This window comes from Castor canadensis, chromosome 2, assembly GCF_047511655.1.
Source record: "Castor canadensis chromosome 2, mCasCan1.hap1v2, whole genome shotgun sequence".
Lineage (NCBI taxonomy): Eukaryota > Metazoa > Chordata > Mammalia > Rodentia > Castoridae > Castor > Castor canadensis.
Window position 1 is genome coordinate 139,966,389 of NC_133387.1, and position 22,808 is coordinate 139,989,196.

General features: G+C 44.7%; 1 protein-coding gene across 5 annotated transcripts; it reads right to left on the reverse strand.

Annotated features, from left to right (window-relative positions):
* Positions 1-369: 369 nt before the first annotated feature.
* On the reverse strand, positions 370-22,408 carry Hdc (histidine decarboxylase). 5 transcript variants are annotated; one of them, XM_074065918.1, is made up of 12 exons: positions 22,263-22,408; positions 20,398-20,570; positions 16,275-16,388; positions 15,270-15,401; positions 12,616-12,750; positions 11,978-12,121; positions 11,459-11,525; positions 10,315-10,477; positions 10,133-10,223; positions 6,073-6,171; positions 2,359-2,460; positions 370-2,016 (listed from the first exon to the last, which is right to left on the reverse strand). In XM_074065918.1, the coding sequence occupies exons 1-12, from the start codon at positions 22,291-22,293 to the stop codon at positions 1,270-1,272; spliced, it is 1,998 nt and encodes a 665-aa protein (XP_073922019.1). In that variant the 5' UTR covers positions 22,294-22,408; the 3' UTR covers positions 370-1,269. The 5 variants fall into 5 exon arrangements, with proteins under 5 accessions (XP_073922019.1, XP_020039234.1, XP_073922020.1 ...); XM_020183643.2 differs by having other exon boundaries at positions 371-2,016; positions 15,279-15,401; XM_020183645.2 differs by lacking the exon at positions 6,073-6,171 and having other exon boundaries at positions 15,279-15,401.
* Between the last annotated feature and the right edge of the window lie 400 nt (positions 22,409-22,808).

The following is a 22,808-nucleotide window of genomic DNA, read 5'->3' on the forward strand; positions in this document are numbered from 1 at the left end:
TTTGCCCTTGATCTAATGTCCACATATGAGGGAGAACATACGATTTTTGGTCTTTTGAGCCAGGCTAACCTCACTCAGAATGATGTTCTCCAATTCCATCCATTTACCAGCAAATGATAACATTTCGTTCTTCTTCATGGCTGCATAAAATTCCATTGTGTATAGATACCACATTTTCTTAATCCATTCGTCAGTGCTGGGGCATCTTGGCTGTTTCCATAACTTGGCTATTGTGAATAGTGCCGCAATAAACATGGGTGTGCAGGTGCCTCTGGAGTAACAGTCTTTTGGGTATATCCCCAAGAGTGGTATTGCTGGATCAAATGGTAGATCGATGTCCAGCTTTTTAAGTAGCCTCCAAATTTTTTTCCAGAGTGGTTGTACTAGTCTACATTCCCACCAACAGTGTAAGAGGGTTCCTTTTTCCCCGCATCCTCGCCAACGCCTGTTGTTGGTGGTGTTGCTGATGATGGCTATTCTAACAGGGGTGAGGTGGAATCTTAGTGTGGTTTTAATTTGCATTTCCTTTATTGCTAGAGATGGTGAGCATTTTTTCATGTGTTTTCTGGCGGGTCATACATCTTTAAGTGGGGAAACTTATGCTATAATGCCTGACTCAGAATTGAGGTGTGGGCATGGCAGTGCATACCTATAATCCCAGTTACACGAGAGGCAGAGACAGGAAAATCAAGGTCCGAGACCGGCTGGGCAAAAGTGCATGACACTATCTGAAAAGCCAAGTAAAGCAAAAAGGGCTGGGGATGTAGCTCAGTGATAGAGTGTTTTCCAAAAACTACAGGCTGCCTGCTTTCTTTGCTACCAATGACTCCTCCAAACCCATTTCCCCATGATTAAATCCAAATCTTCAACATTCTGAAAAGCAGAATCTACAGGACACATGCATTAAACTAAGCAGGACATGCCTTGTTAGTTTGCCAGTGTTTCAGTCAATTAAGTCACACAGGATACACTTTGTTTCCGGGACAAGCACAATTTATTTCAGCATTATTTTTCACGTCACAAGGTGAACCAGAGAAGCTGCCTGTCAGTATACTACCTTTCTGAGCTGCTGAAACTCTGGATCACACTGGCTTCAACTCTCCATTTATATCCCTTGGTGGATCATGAACCTTAATGAGAATCTCAGTAAAATTATGGACTCACCCCAAGAAAAATGCACATACACATAAGCACATGAACTGCACGTAACTTTGAGGGGTTCACAGACTTTCTGAAGCACATCTTTGGACTCTGGCTGAAGACCCTTGTCTACACCATGGCCTGCAAAGGGCAACAGGGCAGCTGCAGCCCACACTGAGAGCTGCACTCAGGAAAGCTAGGGACACTGTAAAACTTGATGAGCTTTTTGAAGGCACTTTTCTTCAGCATCATCATCTCTTCAGGGAACCTGGAAAAGATTCCGACCTGGGAGGAGCCCCCTTTCTTTGCAGAACCATCTGTAGGCAATGACCTCTGAGCACTCACAGGCACGCTGTTGCAACTGAGGGACCGCACCGTCTTCTTCTTATTCTGCACAGACAAGTAACTGAACAGGAAGGAGGACAGCTTGTGCTTGGTGACATCTGGGGCCTCTTCTGAAAAGCAGTCATCAAGTGGGTCCAGCAAGGAATCAAGATGGCTGCTGTCTTCCTTTGTCCCGGGACTGGCTCCCACACGCTGTGGCTGCTTGATGATCTTCCTGGCCTGGGCTGGGTCATCTCCTCCTTCATTGACAGACTGAAGGGACATTCCACCAGCCACGCTTCTGGGGCCCCTGACTGGAAGGATGAGGTTCCTGGCTTGAGGGCTTGGTTGGGAAGTACAGTGCAGACTCAAGACAAGTGTGGCTGCATCTCGGATGAGGTTCCAGTCTCTCAGGATGTCATTCTTGGTGGTAAACTGGGATGTCACAGTGAAACGGATGATCAGCTTGTCCTGGATCGTAGCTGGGATGAGGAAGAGTCGGCCACCTTTGGCTATTTCCCTTAGCACACTTTCTGTGAGACAATTAGGACCCTGAGCGACAGACAAAGAGAAGTGAAGTCTTCATCACATCCCCTACAAGCACCCTCTCAAAGCCCAGCATTTATGTGTCTAAGACTTGACTCAGTGCCGGTGTTAGTGGCTCATGTCTGTAATCCTAGCTACTTGGGAGGCTAAAATCAGGAGGATCATGATTGGAGGCCAGCCCAGGCAAATACTTCGAGATCCAATGTCCAAAACAACCAGAGTAAAATGGACTGGAGGTGTGGCTCAAGTGGTAGAGCGCATGCTTTTCAAGTGCCAAGGTCAGAGTTCAAACCCCAGTACCAAAAAAAAAACGCTCAGCTCTGCAACACCAAATAAAAATGCCATTACCTTTAGACGAAAAACCACCAGGCCAAGGTGTCTCTTGGCAGGAATTTCAAAGAAAGGGTCATTTCTGACCAGAGATTCAAAATATTTAGCCATTTCAGTCCCCTGGAATTGTAAATACAGAGAAAACTGAGATTAACAATCAGGCAAAGTACGCATAAATGTTCACACTGAGAAGTGATTTGAACCATAGAGACCTGAGTGGCCTCTGTCTGCCTGTCTTCTTCATTTGATTTTGCTCGGATTCCAAACTGGAAAACCTCCACTGTCTCCTTATTTCTTGTCACCTCAGATCCACTTGGAGAACTTGGACCCTCAGGTCCTCTTAAGCCCCAGAACCCAGGAGGCAAGTGCTTTGTAATTGAAGCAACGTGACCTCCTAACCTGGCTTCACAAACTTCTCTACTGGGCAAGGAGACAAAGACCTAACTTGGCCTCTGCTCTGCCTTCCCAGCCAGGAAACTCGCACAGAGAAACACGCACTCATTGCTAGCGCACATAAACACGCATGAGCTAACAACTGCCATCCCCACCCTAAGCTACGTGTTTCTCTCGCCTGCTTACCTCTTCACATCGTACACCTCAAATGCCCTTTCACCCCTTTTTTTTCTGGATATTCCACAAAGAATATATTTTTACATATCATCCCCACCTACACCATGGAAAAAGCCTTTGTTTCTGGTTAATACCCATTAACAGAGTTCCTGCATGGGATGATGAGAATTTTCTGGAAATAGGGGTGATGATTGTACAACATTGCAAGTTATGCTTAATGTCACACTGTAGTGTTCACTAAAAAAATGGTTTAAAATGGCATATGTGATGTCGTGCATATTTAACCACCAAAAATAATGTTAAAGATTCTGTATCATATCCATCTTTCTCTGAAGTTCATATCATCTTTTAAAATTTCCTGTGCTTTTTTTGTTTTGTTTTTGGCAGTCCTGGGATTTGCATGCAGTGCCTTGTGCTTGCTAGGCAGGTTCTCTGCCACTTAAATCACACTCCTAGCAAGAAGGGCTGTAGCTATTTCTCAAAGAGTGTCTCACCTTTTTGCCCAGGAGGGCCTGGACCATGACCCTCCTGTTTATACCTCCCGCTTAGCTGGGATGACAGGCTCACACCACCTTGTCCACTTACTGGTTGTGATGGGGTCTTGCTAACTTTTTGCCTGGGCTTGCCTCAAACCTCAATCCTGAGACTATAGGTATGAGCCACTGCACCTGGCCTACTATGGTTTTCTTAGTCTTTATTTTTCCCTAGGATTAACTAAATAAAGATAAGACTTGACTTTTCCTTCATTTCTTAAAATTTCTCCAAGCATCCAGAAGAATTTCAATAAAATATGTGCTAAGTGATACTACCAACTATTACTCATACATGCTGTTCTTTTTCAAAAGAGGAGGAATTTAGCTGATGTGTCCTTGACTGTGAGGAAATACACTGCTATTTGTAGCAACCTTCATAACCCCTTTCTCTCTCCATTACATGGTCTGTTTCAAACAGTTTCCAATCATCATCCTCAAGAACTTTTCACTTCCAAGTCCAAAGGCTCTCTCCCCTTGGGAAAGCATGCCTTTAATGGTTTTCTAGCTGTTTGATACTTTTGCTCCTCCTTGTCCAACTTGGTCATGATTATCTTCTGTATCTCTTGCTCTCCAAGCCCATTTCCACCACTTGCCCCCCAACTTTCACACCTTTTTGAGTAAATTTTTCTAAACTACACATGTGGACCAATAAGACATCTCAGGGACAGACCTGGAGTCAAGTCGACTACAGAACATGATGCTAACGCTTTGGGGCAAGGAAAGAGACCCAGAGCCATCCTTGTTCAACCTCCTCACTTTCTAGGATGAGCCAAGAGAAAGTGACCTTCCCAAGGTCCAGATGAAGGAAGGCTTTGTGAGCGAGGAGGACAGTGCTGCTTCCAGTTCCTGTGCACTCCAAGCAAGGAACATGAGCCCACTGCATCCCCACTTGTTTTTTGGAAATAAGGTTTTTTGGAACACAGCCAGCCATGCTAATATGTGTTCACATATTGTTATGGTGGCTTTGTGCTACAATGACAAGGTTGAGTAGTTACAACAGAGACTGTGTGGCCCACAAAGACAAAACATTTACTATCTGACTTTTTACAGAAAAAGTGTATCAACCCCTACCATAGGTGAAGGGAGATGGTAATGGTGATGATAATGATGACAATAACTTATTATCATTTAAAGGAGAAAATAAAAGAGAAAGAAGAAGAGGGAACTACTCACTGAGTAGTTAACTCAGGCCCTGGGCTAAGAACTCAATATGTATTATCCCAGGTAATCCTCACAATAAACTTTTGAGAGTGATATTATCACTTTCCCATTTTATAAATTTGGAAGGCAAACACAGAAAGACTAAGTCATCTGTCTGAGGTCACCAAATAGCACTAACTACTCTGTAACATAGAAATATAAACTTGGATTCAAGAGCTCATCATGGTAAAAGGCAGCCCAGAACTATGAAGAAAGGCCTTGTAATTAGGAAGCTTGGGGAAAAGACCCTGGCCTCCCACTCTTGAGCAGGGCAAATACTGTCTCTGAGCCTCTCTTGACCAGGGTGAGCACCTCCAGCATAGTTGTAAGAATCTAACGAGGCACTAGGTAAGTAATAATAATCATAATCATGGTGAATTTTAAAGAGGTAAAATTAACTCCTATCAAAAACTTCACCTTCATTCCACCCTTTACCATCGTGGGACATTGGTAGACTTTGAGCTCAGTCTTTTGTTTAAGTAGGTGATTCTACAAACACCATGGAAGCTGAGACAGAAACAGAAGGAATACTCAGAAAAGCTTCTGAAGGAAGTGGAATTTGCTTCATTAACAACATTTAGAAAGGAAGAAAAATTCCAAGTGGTCGACAACATAAGAGCACAATAGCAGCCTGGTCACAGGGTTTGGACAAGTGTGTGAAATACCCAAGTGAAGACACCCAGGACTGTGGGTTAGTGGTAAAGCAGTTGGGAGGCAGGGAGCAGGGGGTGCTGCCAGAGGCAGCACTGGGAAAGGCTGACCAGAACCTGCACGTTGAATATCCAGTCCTAAATTGTAGGCAAAAGAATTTTCCTAATTATTTGGAATTCCCACTACCTCATTCCCCTCTAATCTTGAATCTGAGGATCAAGACAGAGCACAGAGGGCCTGTCTCACAATTATCTGGGTGGCAGTCACTCATTGGTTAATGTCCAGTGTTGACTACAAATGTCAAATTACAAATGCTAAGACCACAGTTATTGCCATTTCTTTTGTTTTATGTTTGTTGAAGGAAGGATAATTCCCTAGAAGAAAGGTGGGAGGGTAAAGATACATTAGAAATAACATAAAATAATAAAATAAACAGTGTCTTTGGATTTATCCTGCGGCTTTTATTAATGGCTTTGTCTTTCGTGTGGGCTTTTAACCTATCAGTTTCCAGTGTGGAATGACAGCAAAAGGAGTGGTGAAACACTCAGTAGAGAGGACAGACACCAGACTGCTCATGTTGTGCTCAGGGCTCCTTCTGACTAACAAACAGATGGTCACCCTTTAGTAGCCAAATCCCCGGAGCCCCTATACGGGTCCTGACAATTGAGCCAGATTCCTAGGGTCCCCTGGGCAGGTCTGCAAAGTGAAGACAAGCCTTCCTCCCCCATGAAAAAGCAAAGTAATCCAGGTTCCATCCCACAGCGTACATGCTACATACATGTCTAACATGTGCTTGAAGATTCTTCACCCCGAAGGACCGAATCACGAACCAGAGCTTAATAGACCGAAACCGTCGGCTCAGGGGAATCTGCCAGTGCTAGAAACAGGAACATAGTACTCACAGTTAGAGACAAGGCAGGGAGCCACTCCCTCGGGCATTATCTACTGCCTGCCCAGCCCTCCAGAGATGGCCAGTGTCACCATGGCTCCTGAAGCTGTTGCTAAGGAACAAGCCACAGCAAGTTACCTAGAGGATACTCCAATGATATAGATGGCCAGCAGTCCTTGACTTTGAATCAAGTCCATGACCTTGAACCAATGAGAACACTGCTTAAACTGCTACTTTATATATTTCATCCCAACCCAGAAACTCAAGATAGAGGCAATACAACTTTTCTCTAAAAGAACCTAAGTGACTTAAGTAGAAGAAATTAAAGTTCTATTTCTATTCCTCCCAAAATGTATAGTTAAAAATTACAAGTTGTTAAAAGCTCAGACACTGGGCCACTGCAGACCTCGATTTCTCCTTCTGCTCCAACCCTTTTTAGCTGTGTGACCTTGGACAGTGCCACCTCACTGGCTCATCTGTGACAGAGAATAAAGAGCACCTTCCAGGGAAGTGGTGTAGAAACAACAGATGCAAAAAGTCCAGAGGAAGTTGTCAGTTGGAGTTGGTTGTTTAGATGATAAACTATGTAAGCTACAAACCACAGATGCATTTCTGTCTCAAATCAAGATGACCCTTACTTAATTTCACTACTTTGTCCTGGTTTTTTTGCCTGTGAGATTCCTGTGGCTTCAGAGACATCACCCAAGTTGTTAGATTTCAAGTGAGCACCCAAATTGCTGCCTCTGTTAGACTAAAATTGACTCTTTGATCAAATTCAACAGAGCTTAAAGTTCAAAGTTGTGATTACCATAGATCTGAAATTTTCCATACCAATTTCTCAGATCTGAAAACAGAGCAAAGGATTTGGAAAACATTTGTAGTTTTTCTAATGAGTGATGTAGTTTCTTACAACCTCTCCCTCAAATGTCAGAAAGCTTCTACCACAATCTCTATTCACTAAAAGTAAATATTTGTCCTGTCAAATATTTATCTGTCCATCCACAGGATTGCCAAATCTCCACAAATGTCCTCATCTTCATCTTTCACCCCAGTGTTTTGAGCCAGGCAGAGCTAGGACACTATCCCTGATTTCATAGACAATATTTCTCCTGCATAAAGGGAGTAAATCGTTGAACACTCTGCTGGCGGAGTGGAGCTAGAGGACTTTTGTCAGCCAGCAGAGGGCATCAAAATGTGGAAACAGGACCAAAAAAAAAAAAAAAAAAAAAAAAACCTCTATCAGGGAGTGGAGTGTGTCTACTTCACCTCTTGTCCAACAAACACTCAAGGAGAGTAACAAATGGTTGCTAAGAGTCATCCAGCTGGTTTTCTGGTTTCCAGATGGTTATGGTGAACTAGCTAACTTATTTCACCAGAAAATCAACAGGGAGAGGCAGGGATGGTTTTAATTTTGATTTCTTCACAACCTTCTTTATTCCCAGTTATTTTTCTCCTTGTCACTGTTCCAAAACTAATCCATACTGACCCAGAAGGGTGGTTCTAGCCAACAATTTCTCTTGGCTCAGGAAATTTGGGTTTACAAAAGTAGCCATGCTCTTTGACTGGAGAACTCCCCAGCCTCCTCTGTGTCCTTTCAATGTTTCATAGGTCACCCCCACCACTGGTGCTCTCTGTACCATTGGAGAGGAGGGGGATGAAAAGGAGGGAGCTTCAATGATGGTAGAGAAACTATCCCTAATTTTAAGTGATCCCAGGGCCCAGGAATTAAGCACCTGACTGTACTCTCCTGGGATGCTGCTCTATTTCAGCTTGTCTCAGAGCAGGGCTGAGCTTCTATTTAAAACTACAGCCACCTGGATGCAAAAGAGCTTGGGGCATGAATCAGAGCATCTGTGAGGACCCCAAGATCACAACAAAGGTAGCAGTTTCATTGTCCTAGGAGTCTCTTCATAGACTTGAAAATTAAATTCACAGGATTAGATATGGCAGAAGGATAAGCGTAAAGCAGCACCAGGATGTGGCAGCAAAACAATAGTGAGATTCCACTAGAACAGTGCTAGGAAATACTATTTAATTTCTTCTTTTGAGACAAGGTTTCACTACGTAGCCCAACTGGCCTCGAACTTACAATCAATCCTCCTGCCTCAGCCTCCTGAGTGCTAGGATTATACCATGCCCAGCTCTAATTTAATATTTTTACAAGTTATCTGTAAAACAAAAGTCACCTTAAAAACGTCCACAGTGATGGCAATGAGCCACAGGAAGGTCTTGAAATGCTGAGGTAAATGAACAATAAAACTAACGTGACATTCAAATTGTACACAGGCAAAGAAAACGCTCTTATGTCACAATGATCTAAATATATTCTTAGGAAAACAGACATCATTTCATGCTTAGGAACAAAACCTAGCTCTAAAATAGCCGCTGCAAAATTGTTTCTAAGTTTTAATTTAAAATTTTCTGGAAACTCACAAGAAAAGGCAGTGGAGATAAAAGAACCTTTGTTCATCTACCTTTATTCACCTCCAGTAAGTCTTCTCTGCCTGCAGTTCCAAAATCTTCACCAATCTCAGTGGAGTGTGAGTGGTAAAGGGGAGAATAATATAATCAAGTGATGATAGAGCCATTATTTTAGAGCTAAAGGGCAAGAGACTTCAGTTGTCCAAGGAAATAAAACAAAAGCATCTCTTCACCAAGACTGACTCTTGTAGGTGTCAGACTTCTCTCTCAGACCCTCACAGCAAACCTAAGCCAGAACTGTTATTGTTTCTTCAGTTATACAGACAGAAATGTAGACACAGAGTACAAGTCATTTTTCCAAGGCCACACAAGTTAATAAACGAAGGAGCCCAGACTCAAAGGCAGGCAATCTAGTGTTAGCACCTACATGCTAACCACTTCGCTACAGCAAATTAATGCAACTTAAACGCAGGATTTTGCTGGGTACCAGTGGTTCATGTTTGTAATCCTAACTACTTGGGAGGTTGAGATCAGGAGGATCCTGATTCAAGATCAGCCAGATCCTGACTTGAGATCAGCCTGGGAAAATAGTTTGTGAGACCCTATCTTCAAAACAACCAGAGCAAACATGGACTGGAGGCATGGATCAAGTGATAGAGTCCCTGCTTTGCAAGCACAAAGCCCTGAATTCAAAGAACGGTTCACCAAAAAAAAAAAAAAAAAAAATGAGTATTAATTCTACCATTTATTGAGCATTTGCCATTCAGGTTTTGTGCTAAGTGATCTACATGTCTGTTCCCATTTAAGCCTCAGAATACCCTGTGAACTCAGTGCCATGTTCCCATTTTATAGATCAGGAAGTCAGGGCTCAGAGAAGTCCAGTAAGTGTTACAGAGGGCCACTGCTGGTACAGAATTCCAAATCAAGGTGGTCATATTATGCTTTCCAGCCTCCCATTAGTCATTTTATGTATAGCACATTTGTATACATCTTCATCATGCCTAAAACTAAAGGAAGGGCTCATCTTCAAATTGAGGAGTAAATTTGAAGACCTTGTTTTGAGAGAGTTGAGGTGCGGGCCGTTGGGAAGGTCAGGAATGCTTGAGGTATTTAGACCCTCAGGCAGGGCACCCTTGTCTCCTCACTACCATGGTGCTTCTGTCAGTGACAGTAACATGAAAGCAATTTAAGCCAGGAGCCTCTTTTCCATCCAAGAAAATGCTCTACCCTCCCCTGCTGCTGGGTAGTAAGCAAAAAAGATTATCCAAGATGGAGATGAAGGTTCATCCTTGGTAGGGAGAACATTTTGGGAACAAAAACAATGCCACTAAAATTCAGGAACTGTAGTTTTCTAGAGCTTTTACATTTTCTGGGTTTCATTCTATATACTTGTACACAACTTGTGTTACGGGATGAGCTCACAGTGTTTTACCTCCTGAAAGGGACCAAGAAGCTAGAGGAATTTAGGGGACAGGTGCAGCCAGTTCCCACCTCAGCGGACACAAGTCACCCACTCCTGGTCACTCACCATGAAGTCAGTGGCTGCACCTGAGTTGGCATGCCTGAGGTAGATGGGGTTCACGCTGAAGGTCTGCTGCAACTTGTACTTGTCCTTGACCCTGTGGGTTTCCAAATGGGTGTTAGTGTCTGAGGTCTTTGTAAAGGAAGCAAAGCTTTTCCATGTGCTTAGAGCTTGGCTGACACACTCACCAGAACCCAGTACAGTCAAAGTGCACCATCATCCACTTGGAAGGATTAAAGGTGAAGGAGTCAGCATACTCAATGCCCTTCAGGAATCCCCGGAACTCGGGGCACAGGAAGGCAGTGCCTGCATAAGCAGCATCGATGTGGAGCCATAGCCCTTCACTGGCACCTGAGGAAGCAAATGTCACCTGCTGAAGGGGAGGCTTGAAGGGGCAAGTTGCCAGCAGTCAGCTGACAGGCATATCTCACCTCTCCAGCTTGATGGTGGACTGCAAAGAGAAGGGCTGGGAATGGAAGATATGCTTTACTAAATGAGCCATCAAGAGACATAGAGGGGCTCAGCGTGAGGAAGTGGAGCTCAATGAGGCTCCACTACCTCCTAATGGGAGGCCCTCCTTGGCTAAGGGCTAATACCTCTTTGACCTCAACGGAGAACATCCTGGCACAGAAACCAACTGTCCACTAGCCCAGAAAGCAATGTTTGTGCATCAAATTCAATGGTTAGAAAGATGTCTTTCTTTCCTACTGGGTTTCTCATTTGGGGATTAAGCAACTACATTGGGTTCTTCTCTGCCTTTATCTCTCCTGTGGTTTCCCCTGCTCTGTCCTTTTCCTTTTCTGAAACAGAATCGAAAAGATTTCCCTGTGCCTCACTCACCCTGTGGTTTAGATATATTCTGCTTTAAGTAGATTTTGACATACAAGTAAGAGGATAAGAAACCTGAGATTCTGTTTAGAGTTTGAATCTGGAATGTCCTTCCAAAGGCCCCTGTGTTAAAAGCGTTGTCCACAGGGTGGTGCTATGGGGAGATGGTAAAACCTTTAAGTGGGAGGTCTCGAGGTCCCTTTCCTCCCATCCTGGCTTGTAATGAGGTGTAGTGATGGAAAGCTGACTAGCAAGTTAAACAGTGTTGCCCCCAAAAACAGGATGCAAAATGTGGCAGCTCTAGACCTTGTCATGCCACTGGGAAAAGCCCAATGACCTGGTCTGCCTGTGAGAGGCCCTTGTGACTTTTGTTGATTCTTCCCACACCTTGAATTGACCAAAGAGGTAGGGAGAATAATTCCACTGAGCTGGTTTCAGGTTCTTGCCCTAGGAAATATTTTAAAATATTCCTTGTCTTCGTAGACACATGGGGCAGATACTTACAGATGGGGCCCAGCTCTGACAGGCAGTCAAATGCACAGACCCCAGTGGTCCCTAGTGTTGCACAGACCTAGAGTGAAATAAAGGCACATGAACACAGGAATGTGGCCTCACATGAACACAGGGCCTGAGCAAAGATTTCATCACAGGAATTATCTACCATATGCATCTGACTAGAACAGTTATATTTCACACTGTATTTTACCATAGCCTGCAGTAAGAAATATATTTTACATCACGACTCAGTCCATATATATATACGTGCATATCTGAAGTAAAAGTTTCACAAAGCAATATGAATACACTTGGATAGTTCCCATTCTTTTTCTTTTGAATACCGATTACAACCCACAAATTTTTTTTCATAACACATCAAGGAATAGCAACTCATAAGTAGTAAATCATTGTATGTGAGGGCCTTTCTGCTTTTATTTGCAGCATGTTACTTACCTGAATTCTGCCAAAATTCCTTGCTTACATCCATGTTTCTTATTCTAATCTTAAGTACACATTCTGACTTACAAAGACAGGCACCAAGCCCCGCTGCTTGTCTTCCTCAATGGCTTTCTGAAGAGCTTCCCCTCGGAGCGAGAAGTTGTCATCCACAGGCAGAAACTTCATCTTCACCAGGGAAATCAAGCCAGCCTTCTCTACTGAGGAGTGAGCCTAGAAGGGCCAGGAGAACTTGTAAGCAAAGACTCATCCTGGATGGCCAGGTGTGATGGTTCACACCTGTAATCCCAGCAGAGGTAAGAGGGTCATGGTCTGAGGCCAGCCCCACGCAAAAAAAAAAACTGTGACCCTATTTTTTTGAAAAATAACCTAAGCAAAAAGGACTGAAGATGTGGCTCAAATGGTAGAGAGCCTGCCTAGCAAGTGCAAGGCTGTGAGTTCAAACATAAGTACTGCCAAAAGAGAGAGAGAGAGAGAGAGAGAGAGAGAGAATTATCCTGGGATGAACATGCTGAAGCATGAAAAGAAAGGAATCAAATACAAACATTTGAAGTTTGGCTTTCGGTATAATTCCTGGAGTTCACTTCCCAGGCCTGAGCTACCCTTAACCCCACTGTTCACAAGAAGAAAATTTCTCAAGGACTAAGACCCCAGAAGCCAAGCACCAACTTGCAGGCTGTCCTGTGTCGAGTAGAGGAAGTTCTCACCTGGTCAGAGGCGTAGGCGATGAGACGGGCATTCAGACGGGATTCGTCAGCATCGGGCTCAGAGGTCTTCATTTCCAGGATTTTGTTCTTCCTTGCTGCCAGCAGGGCAATCAAGGTGGATTCACTGACCGTGCTCTGTAGTGGAAGAAGGATTACCAACAGCAGCCTCTATGTCCTCTTGCCAAGTGTCCCTGTGTGTGTGTGTGTGTGTGTGTGTGCGCGCTTAACAGCTGTTAGCAAGGAACTGCAGAGTTCCTCACCCACCCCAACTTGCACACCTATTCTGCATTCTGAAAGCAAGTTTGCACCTAATACCAACATCTCTGTTATAGAAGTCAGAGACCAGAAAAGGAAGGTTCTAGAAACAAGAAAGAGAATGTTTCATTCCCTGTGGATATGTTTGCTCCCTGTGCAAAATGTATTTTAAAGAAAAAAGTCTTGGAGCTAGCATATAGCTCAGTGGTAGAGATAATGTTTAGCACACTCAAAGCCTTGGGTTTGATCCCCAGCAAAGAAAGAAGAGGGTGGGGGAAGGGAGAAAGGAAGGAAGGAAGAAGGAAAGGGAGGGAGAGAAGAAGAGAAGAAGGAGGGATGGGTGGAAAGAAGGGAGGGAGGGAAGAGGGAATAGAAAGATGGGTGGGAAGGAGGGAGGAAGGAAGGAGAGGGGGAGGGAGGGAGGGAAGGAAAGAAGGAGGGAAAGAAGAGACCCTCCCCCTCCCACCCCTATGGAGCTTGATTCTACAGGAATATCAGAGAGAGAGAGAGACCTGGTTTATGAGACTGGCAATTTGGCCCTGGTTGTGCTGTCAATGGATCTTGTCATGTTGGACTAGTATACACTTTTCCCATATATCATATGAAGAACATCTTTCTAACTGCCTCCCAGGATAGGAAGGGTTAAACAGGATTTCACTGGCCGTGATTGTGGGAGTCCTCAGAGCCACATCAGCAACTTCAAGGAAGTCTTTGTGATTTATCATCCTTCATTCATGCTGTCTTTGCTTCTTGAAATCTTCAGGTGACCTACAGCTGATAGAATCCTGCTAAACAGCCTGACAGTGTCATGGGGAGTGGGTTGGACCAGATCCCACAAGATATTCAGTGGTTGAAAATTACTCCATAACAAGGAAGCCATACTACTAATAATAATAATTCCATCTGCCAACTGTATTTCAATTCATGGCTTACAAAACACTTCCTAGAATTCCATTTGATCCTCAAACACCTCTCTGAGTCTTCTCATTCTACAGATAAGTACATGATGCTCCAAGACTGGCTCAAGTCCATACAGTTGATGAATACAGGAGATAGCATGGTTTGGACTTAGATAGGCCTGGGTTTGAATCTCCGTTCTCCTACTTAGCAGTTGTGCGGCCTGGTCTGAGTTACTTAACCTCTTTGAACTTCAGTGCTCTTATGTCAAAAATTGGGGATAACACTATTTACCTACAGGACTGTTGAGGTGATTGCATGAACAGTGAGATCATTTCAATAGACATTGTGCCTGTTCTGCCAGATATAATGTCTGAAGTTATAACTATTTGCTAACAGCCCAGAAGATCCACAATACACAGCAGTTTTGTAAGGCTCAGATTTTAATCTTGCTGCAAGACTGGAGTGAGAGAGAAAGTCACTTAAGCTAGCAAGCAAGACCAGCAAAGTTGTTCCTCATCTCAGAGCAGAGTGACTACTTTTATTTCACAGAAAAATTCATTTGGCTAGCTGTCGTGGCACACAACTATAATCCCAGCTATTCAGGAGGCAGAGATAGGAGGAACATGATCCAACACTGGCCCAAGGCAACAGCTCCTGACTCTCTCTGAGACACAAACTAATGCAAAAAAGGGCTGGGGTGTGGTCCAAGTGATAGAGTTCCTGCCTAGCGAGCATGCAGTCCTGAGTTCAAACCCCAGTACTGACAAAAAACAAAGGAATTCATTTAATTCTTACATTCATTCTTTAGGGGAATATCATAATCCCTGACATACAGACTATCAAACAAGAAAAATTACACATTACAGTAGCATTCTCAAAAACTCAGAACCAACACCTTGAATGTCAAGGGTTTATAGATTCAAAAGCATCTAGCAACATACACGGTCTATGAGCAGTACTCTGAAATCTCCACTGTGAGGCATTACTCTTGGAAAAATAGAAATATTTGAAGAACCATCATTTGAGAAATATCCAAAAAATTGGGTCGGAGGGTAAGATTGATAAATTGATAAATCGTGTCATGTTGTTAATCTCTGTCACTCTCAGGAGTGCCCTGGGCCTCGAAGGAGGGCTTCTCCTTGCCTTCTCTTTTCCTTTCTTACCATGAGGTATGAAATGGGACCACAAAGCGGACATGACAGATTACAAACTTAGAAACATGAATCAAAGAATACTAGAAATCTGATAATATGTGCAGACTTTTTAAAGGATGAGTAATGAAGGATTGAGGATGAGTAATGAAGGCGGTGGCAGCAGTGTAAGTGAAGCTGAAATTGAGGTGGAAGTAACGAGTGTGGCAGAAGTGGCAATGCTGTAGCAATAGTGGTGATGATGCTGTCAGTCATGGTAACAGTGATGGCGATGACAATGGTTAGGGTGACATGAGGAAACTCATAACTTTCACAGCTTAGCCCCGATGAGAAATAGCACTTTGTTACCACAGGCACCTGTAAGACACCTCCCCCCTGGCTCCCAGGGTGGTGGTGTAGGAAGTGCTCTGGGAGTCCCAGCATTTTGGCCAGCCAGTCCATGATGTTCACCTCCAGCTCTGTGCATGCAGGGCTGGATGCCTAGAAGAGGGAAAAGAGTTTTATCTGCATGGCCACATGGTACCAAGTGGGAACCTTTGTCAAGAAGGGGTCAATACCAAGGTCCTGTACCCACTTGCATCTCACCCTCTCTCAAGCCAAAAACAGAAAAGCATATTGCCTTTAGAGAAGTGGATTCTCCAGGACTCTGTGGAGAAACAGTCCTAGATATGATTGATTTGGGTTTGGTCCCCAAATTCCTAAAATACCCAGCTGAGAAGAACTCAAAAGCCCAGGGGAAAGTTTTTTGAGTAAGAAAAAGTACAGTACCCTTTCCTGGAAAAGAGTAACACACTCCACACTCTCCCCCACCCACACATCCTTTGAAAGTTCTAGATTAAAATACAAAGACCTTCTAGGCAGCTTTCAGCACATTCAGTGCTGAGTAGTAGCTAGGAATTATCAAAGGAAGTCTTGGGGCATATCTCTAACTCCTCGGAGACAAGTGCACAGGGGAAGTGCTTATGTTAAGGTCACAAACTGTAGCAATAACCGGATCTCAACCCAAACCTCATCTGAGTCTCTACAAGCTCTTGAGGAGATAAGTCACTTAAGCCTTAATTTCCTCATCTACACAATGGGGCCAATGCTCGTGATTCTATAGGATTAAGTGATTAGATGAGATAATCTATATGAAGATTAAGCTTAAAGATTATTAATATTGGTATATATTATACAATAACAAAATAGTAATGAAAATGGTTAATATTTTAATACATTTTTGTTTTTAATTAACATCCATTATTAATATTTACCTTAAACCCCTTTTCAGAGATCAGGACAAAATATGCCTGGTCTAGGATGCCATCCCTGCTATATCCCCAATTGCCAGTAGGTACAGCTACTGCTACTCACCCAGGTGAATCCCAAGCAGTTAATGGCATCAGCCAGCATGTCTCCCAGCAGTGATGGCCAAGAGGTAAGGGCTGGGTAGTAGGCATGCATATGGGGGCTTTGCCAATGCACCACCTGGAGGCAGAGCACACACACAGTTGGCACACCAGGAGGCATTTCCAATAGGTGTTGTTTCTCCAGAGACCCTCTCTGGCAAGGGGAAGTCACTCTAAAGCTAGGCCTCCATTTTAAGATAGTAAAACAAGTGACATAACTCCATGAAAATAAGACTTGTTCACCAGGGTTCCTGCTATCCACATGTCTCATATTCTAGTTCGTCCATCAGTGGAGTCTTTACACATACCAGAAAGGAGTATGCAAAATGAAAATTGCTCTAATAACAGAGTTGTGTTCACATTCAGTCTCTAATGCTGACCCTCAGGCTGCCCCTGCCCAGAAATAAAAGGAAGTGGCAACTATGAGTTCCAGAAGACCAGGTTACTTGTCTCATCTCATTTCTTGCAAAAAATCTTTTGTTTTATGGAACACTGAGCTCTCTGGGCAGGCAGCCCTGGCAGAGTTGTGTGTAAATAGGATCAGAGCTGTCTTTGGCTTCCCAGTGGGGATGGAGTCAGAGAGAAGACAGGCTATGGGGACCAGCCCAAGGGTATGGGAGGCCACCAGCCTAACCCAAGCCCACAATCAAAACTGGATGGAAGGAGCCAGGGAGACCCCCCAGTAGGACTCTCAAACATCCCAATGACTCATTCATTATCTCTCTCCTCATGTCACTGCTTTGCAAGCATTTCCTATTCATTTCTACATTGTGTCTTTGAGCAATGCTATGTCCCCTGACAGGAAGGTGCTCTGCTTGAAGACATGGCCCTCCAAAACCTGCAAATTCTTATTTATTTACTTTGGCAGCACTGGGGTTTGAACTGATGGCCTCACGCTTGCTAGGCAGGCACTTTATCTTTTGAGTCACACCTCCAGCCCCCAAACCTGCAAATTCTTAGAAAGCTTCTTATGCATTTCCTTCACAAGTTCATCTCCAGCTCCTGCAGTCCCCTCTGATCTCCTCCCTGAGTCCACAGACACTATTATTCTAGAAGCTTCTCCCACCAAGAATTCATTAGATAACATCTTGGTACATCATCCTGCTATTAACTGCACAAGTTCTTATAATCTTTCCATTGCAAAGGCTGGGTAAGGTTTAAGTTCAAGGATACAGGTCTCGTCCTATCTTTGCCTGTAACCAGTTCCTTGCAGATTTACTAAGTCCCATGTTTGCCTGGGTCTCTCTTGAAATCCATTTTTAATTCTTTTTCTTAAAGGTGATTTCAAAATGTGTCTACACTTCAGACCTCATAAAACCAGAATCCTCTCCTATACCTTCCTTCACCTCAGTTTCTCATTGCAAAATAAATCCTGAGACTGTTTTGTGGATGAGCATGGGCAAGAAATTTGCAAAATGTAAAACACTAATATTAAGAGTAAACTAATTACTCGGTGATAGATGTATCACTCATCCTGGCTTGACTCACAGATCATCAAATGTCTTCCTTCAGTGTTCACCAAGCAGAAGACATGGTAGGTTGTAACAATTATCTCCCACTTTCCATCTATGCTTTATTGTATTTAATTCTCCTTCTCTCTCTCTCTCTCTCTCTCTCTCTCTCTCTCTCTCTCTCTCTCTCTCTCTCTCAGTGGTACTGGGCTTTGAACTTAAGGTCTTGTACTTCTAGGCAGACACTCTACCACTTGAGTCAGCCCTATTACACATAATTCTTAGGGGCAGCACCCCTAAGAAGTAGGCTCTACAATTACCCCTGTTTTACAGTGAGAATTGGGGCCAGCAGAGAGAGGCAATGACCCCATAGTTATACAGATCTCATAGAGACAGATGACAGTACCAAGACAGAAACCCAAGGCTGCCTGTCTCTGAGCCCGCATCATAGGGTGGTTCTCTCTCTCTTTCTCTGTCTCTCTGTCTCCGTCTCTCCCTCCCTCCCTCTCTCTCTCCCTTCTTTCCTTCCTTCCTCTTCGCTCCCTTTCATCTCTCTCCCTTCTTTCCTTCCCTCCTTTCTGTCTCCCTTTCCCTTTCTCCCTTCCTCCCTCTCTCTTCCTCCTCTCTCTCTCTCCCTCTCCCTCCCTCCTTCCTTCCCTCCCCTTTCTCTTCTCTCTCCCTCCTCCCTCCCTTCCTCCTTTTCTCTTGTCCCTCCCTCTCTCCCTTCTTTCCTCCTTCCTTCTTCTCTCTCTCTCCCTCTCTCCCCCTTCCCCTCTTTCTCCCTTTCTCTCCCTCTCCCCTCTTTTCTCTCTTTCTGTCATAAATGAGGGTTTTCTAACCAGGATTGGAATTGAAGTGAAAGTTTTCCTTCTCTTACTAGCTGGTGATAGGAGAGAAAAAAGTCATCCAGTTTCCAGTGAGGTGCTGACCAAAAATAAGAAAGCAAAGGGCCAAACTGCTTTCAGGCCAAGTCCCAGAGGCTGGTACAGCCTGGGAGATGAGATGAAAGATGGGCCTCTTATTATCACTGTTCCTAATGACAGTATTTTGGAAACCTCAGAGAAGGGCTTCCACCTCCTGGCCCTAATCTAGAGACAAATATCTGTTCTCGTAAAAGAAATCAGATAAGATAAACCAGAGGAGCCCTTATCAAAACAGACAGACCTCTCCGTCCAGAGATGAGCCTCCTTGGCCACACATATAGCAACTGCTGGAATTCTTCATCAGCCAAATCAGCTCTTCTCTGCCTCTATGGACCGTTACTTTAGTCTCACCCCAGATTACAGTTAGCGCCTCAGAAGACTGCACTTCACAGAATGGAATCCATGAGATTATCTTATCTGGGAGCCAGCCCTTTCAGTAAAGCTTCGCTGATACTGACATTTTTCAAAAAGGTGCTTTTGAAATAGATTGGATGGTCAAACACAAATGAGTATTTTGTCTTTTGTACAAACTTGCCATCATTTTCCGAGTTTGAACATTTTCTCATCCCTCCTGTAGACTTATTTCTGTTTTATCTAAGTTTTAGGGGGTTAATGAGGGCAAACCTCAAGGCAACCTTGAGAAAAACTAGGTGCACACCAGTCAGGACACAATGCCCTAAGCAGGGAGACTAAGGGGACAGTCTGGGTGCCAGGGGTGTTGCTGAGGGGAGAGGGGAAGCTAGGCTCAGTTTGCGGAGCTCAGTCACTCCCACAGAGGCAACAGAATGTGGGAGAAAAAGCAGAGCCTTGGGATACAACTGGTCTAAGCTGAAATTCTGGATCTCCCAGGTAGTAACTCTGTGACTCTCAACATGACAATTAGCTTCTCTGGGTCTAGGTTTCCTTGTCTGTCACTGAGAACATTAAATGAGTTAGCTCATAACACAGTTAGTGCAACACCTGTGTGGGCTTGAGAGCCCTTCTGTAGGAAGGGAATTGGGGTCAGGGTAGCAGGAGCTCCTTGACAGAGTTCTTCACCCCTGGTGGTTGTTGTCACAGCCAGGATGCTGTCACAGCCCAGTATGGCAGGGGCAGGGTGTTGCAGCTGGAACCCCTGTGTCAGCCAGCTTCTGTCTGTTCCCTGGGGCCACCAGCACAATCCTAGGCTGAGTCCCAACATGTCAGGGAGAACACTTTCCTGACCAGATTTCCCTGGCAAGAAAGATACGGTGTGCATCTCACAGGGAAAAGAGGGGCTGACAGGTCCCTCAACTGTCTGGGACTCCCAACCTGACTAGGGTGCCCACAGGGGTTTGTGTTCTCTGCCTCCTTCTGTCCTTCGGTGCAGACTCTGACACTGGGCAGGAAGGTCCCTGACTCTGCCTATGGTCCAGGCACTGCCTCCATCCTCCTGTATTCTTCGAAGTTCCACGATTATCCCTTCCCCTCTAATGAAATCTTCATTTCTCGGCCCACCCCATTAGATGGGCACATTTCTGGGGGATGTAGCCATTATTCCCCACTACAGGTCAGCCCAGGCATCAGAAACCTGTTCCCGGTCAAAGTCCTGGTCCTCCACATACGCAGAAGACGGGTTTGGATATCGGTGGACCAGTGGTTGAAGGAGGCATTGTCACTCCAAGCTGACTCAGCACAGGCCAGGCGCCCCATGCACCCCAAATCCAGAATTACTCCTGCAGTCCCTGTATCTCACCCCAGGCATGATGATTCTCTCAATGTCCCCAAAGATGCTGTCCCAACTGTCAGGTTCCTCAGGAGCACTCTCAGGCAGCTGGGCTCGCAGGTAGCCAGGCTGCACATCTGGGGTCACCCGCCTCTCCCGCACAGTGCTCAGGTAGTGGCAAATGTAATCCACCATCTCTCTCCCTAGAAAAGAGCAGAGAAATCAGGGTCACATCCTCATAGTGAGCCTGGCCCTCGTACCTGTCCCTCTTGGGTCAGCATTGAGAAATTTGGTGAAGGTGACGGATTCACCAGCCAGGAGGAGGTCATTCCCAGCATCACCTCGTCTTCAGAGTTTAAAAAGAAGAAAGGACGGTGACTGAGCGATGAGGGGATGTGTGAGTGAACAATTGAACAAGAGGGAAAATCTCCAAAGCACAAAACGTTAGCAGCAAAGTAAAATACTTTTTTGTTCTCATAAGGTCTGTCTTGTCTTTCTTCTCAGAGACAGGAAAGCTATTAGTTTATTACTTTATAGTTCAGTAGAAACTTGGTTGTTGCTGTTACACACACACACACACACACACACACACACACACACACAGTTTTTTGTTAGTACAGGTGGAGAGCTTCTGTGCCCAATTCTAGTAAAGGCAAAAATCTATATGTTCACTTTTCTCATTGGTTCAGTAATCTCTCACCTCTTTTGCACGCATGAACGTCTTCTGAATCTGTGTATAATTTTGTGTGTAATTTCTGAGGTTCCTGGAATCCCTAACGCACAGACCAAGAGCTCCACCAGCCTGGAGCCTCGGAGGAGTGCGGCTGCACCTCAAAGACTTTACACCGCAGGGTTTAAAACATGTTTTAGATGCTTAAGTGAATGTATCAATTGAATGGACAGATGAGCACAGAAGAAAAAGAGCTACGACAAATACTTGGCACTGAAAAGCATGTATTCCTTCCTCCCTTTCATTCCTCCAGTAGTCTCAGTCTCCCTTTTGCCCCCTCTGAACATCTCTCTCTCTCTCTCTCTCTCTCTCTCTCTCTCTCTCTCTCTCTCTCTCTCTCTCTCTCTCTCACACACACACACACACACACACACACACACTTTCTTTCAGCTGTCCTCCAACACTCCCACAGCCTCTGGGGACCCCACCAGTGAGGCCCCAGACATCTGAGCTGTGGGCCTAACCTCCCCGCTCACTCATCCAGGCACAGTATTAAGTGAATTTGTGGTCCGCTTACAGGAACTTGCTCTCAGATAAATGAACCTTTGGAAAGCAATGGAATAGGCTAGTGCACCCTGACCTGAAAAGATGGCTGGCACTTTGTGAGTTATCTCTTGGGAAGAGGACAGAGAGAAGGTTGGATTTTAACACAGGACAATATCTTACAGAAAAGGAGTTTTAGGCAATATGATCTAGTAGTGGAGATGATATCAAAAATTTAAAGATATTCAAAATTCTTTTTTGAGAAATTCCCCCACTTTTCCTCTGCCTGAAAAGAGGGTAACCATGGATGTTGCTTGTCACACCAGGCTTGAGACAGAGTGGGAAATGAATGACAAAGAAAAGCACTACACAGATTCAGAAGATGAATAATTCCTTTTTTTCCCACGCAGTGGATCAGGAATCCAAATCCTCTCCTTTGTGGGAAAGTAGAGAGGAAAACCAGGACACAGCTGTGTGGATGTGTATGAAATGTGTAGAGAAGAGAGAGGTTGAAAGAAGTGTTAAACTCTGATCCCAAATGCCTTTCCAGGAAATCTGTTGCTCTCAGAAGGCGACGTTAACACTTCATCCAAATGACACCCCCAAATCTAAAGGCCACCCACAGCAGCAGTGCCTTCAGAACTGACAACAGGGAATATGGCCAGGGATACCTGTCACTTACCTCTCTCTCTGTACTCCTCAGGCTCTATCATCTTCCTTCGGCTCTGGCTCCTTCTCACAGGCGGACACACAAGAGAAGGAAGGCAGGAAGCAGCCCAGCTTCTGCTTGGTGGCGCTGTGCACTCCCTGGCAGTTAATGTGGGCTCCTTATTTAAAGTGTGCTCCACCTTTCATCCACCTTAGCTCCGCCCCCCAAAGTCCTTTGCTCTAGGCTTCATTCCAATTCTTCTTTCCTTGTTGGGACCAGTGATCACAAGTCTGGTGAAGAGAAGCAGGGCAAAGGCACTTCTAAAGTCAACTTGGCACCTAGCAACCCCAGCCTGCAGGCAGCCTCCTGGTAGACATGGTAAAAGAGCCCCAGCTTCACACACAGCTACAAAGCTGAGAAGTCCAGAAAAAGCCAAGGGCCTGCAGAGTAAGTAGCAGAAGTAACTGGCGTTATTCCTGCCACCTTCCTTATCAGTGGTGGGGAGGAGGGATGAGCAAGGACAGTGAAACCCCCCCACCCCCCCACACTCCTCACCCCCCACCCCCACCGCTGGCCACA

What these genes read in the sequence shown, in the direction of transcription:
- Hdc (XM_074065918.1), bottom strand. Translation starts at nt 22,293, where the DNA reads ATGATAGAGCCTGAGGAGTACAGAGAGAGAG. An exon ending in TCGCCTACGCCTCTGACCAG is followed by an intron (nt 12,122 to 12,615) that starts GTGAGAACTTCC and finishes TGGCCCTTCTAG; the next exon opens with GCTCACTCCTCAGTAGAGAA. An exon ending in GGGGCTTGGTGCCTGTCTTT is followed by an intron (nt 11,526 to 11,977) that starts GTAAGTCAGAAT and finishes ATTTCACTCTAG; the next exon opens with GTCTGTGCAACACTAGGGAC.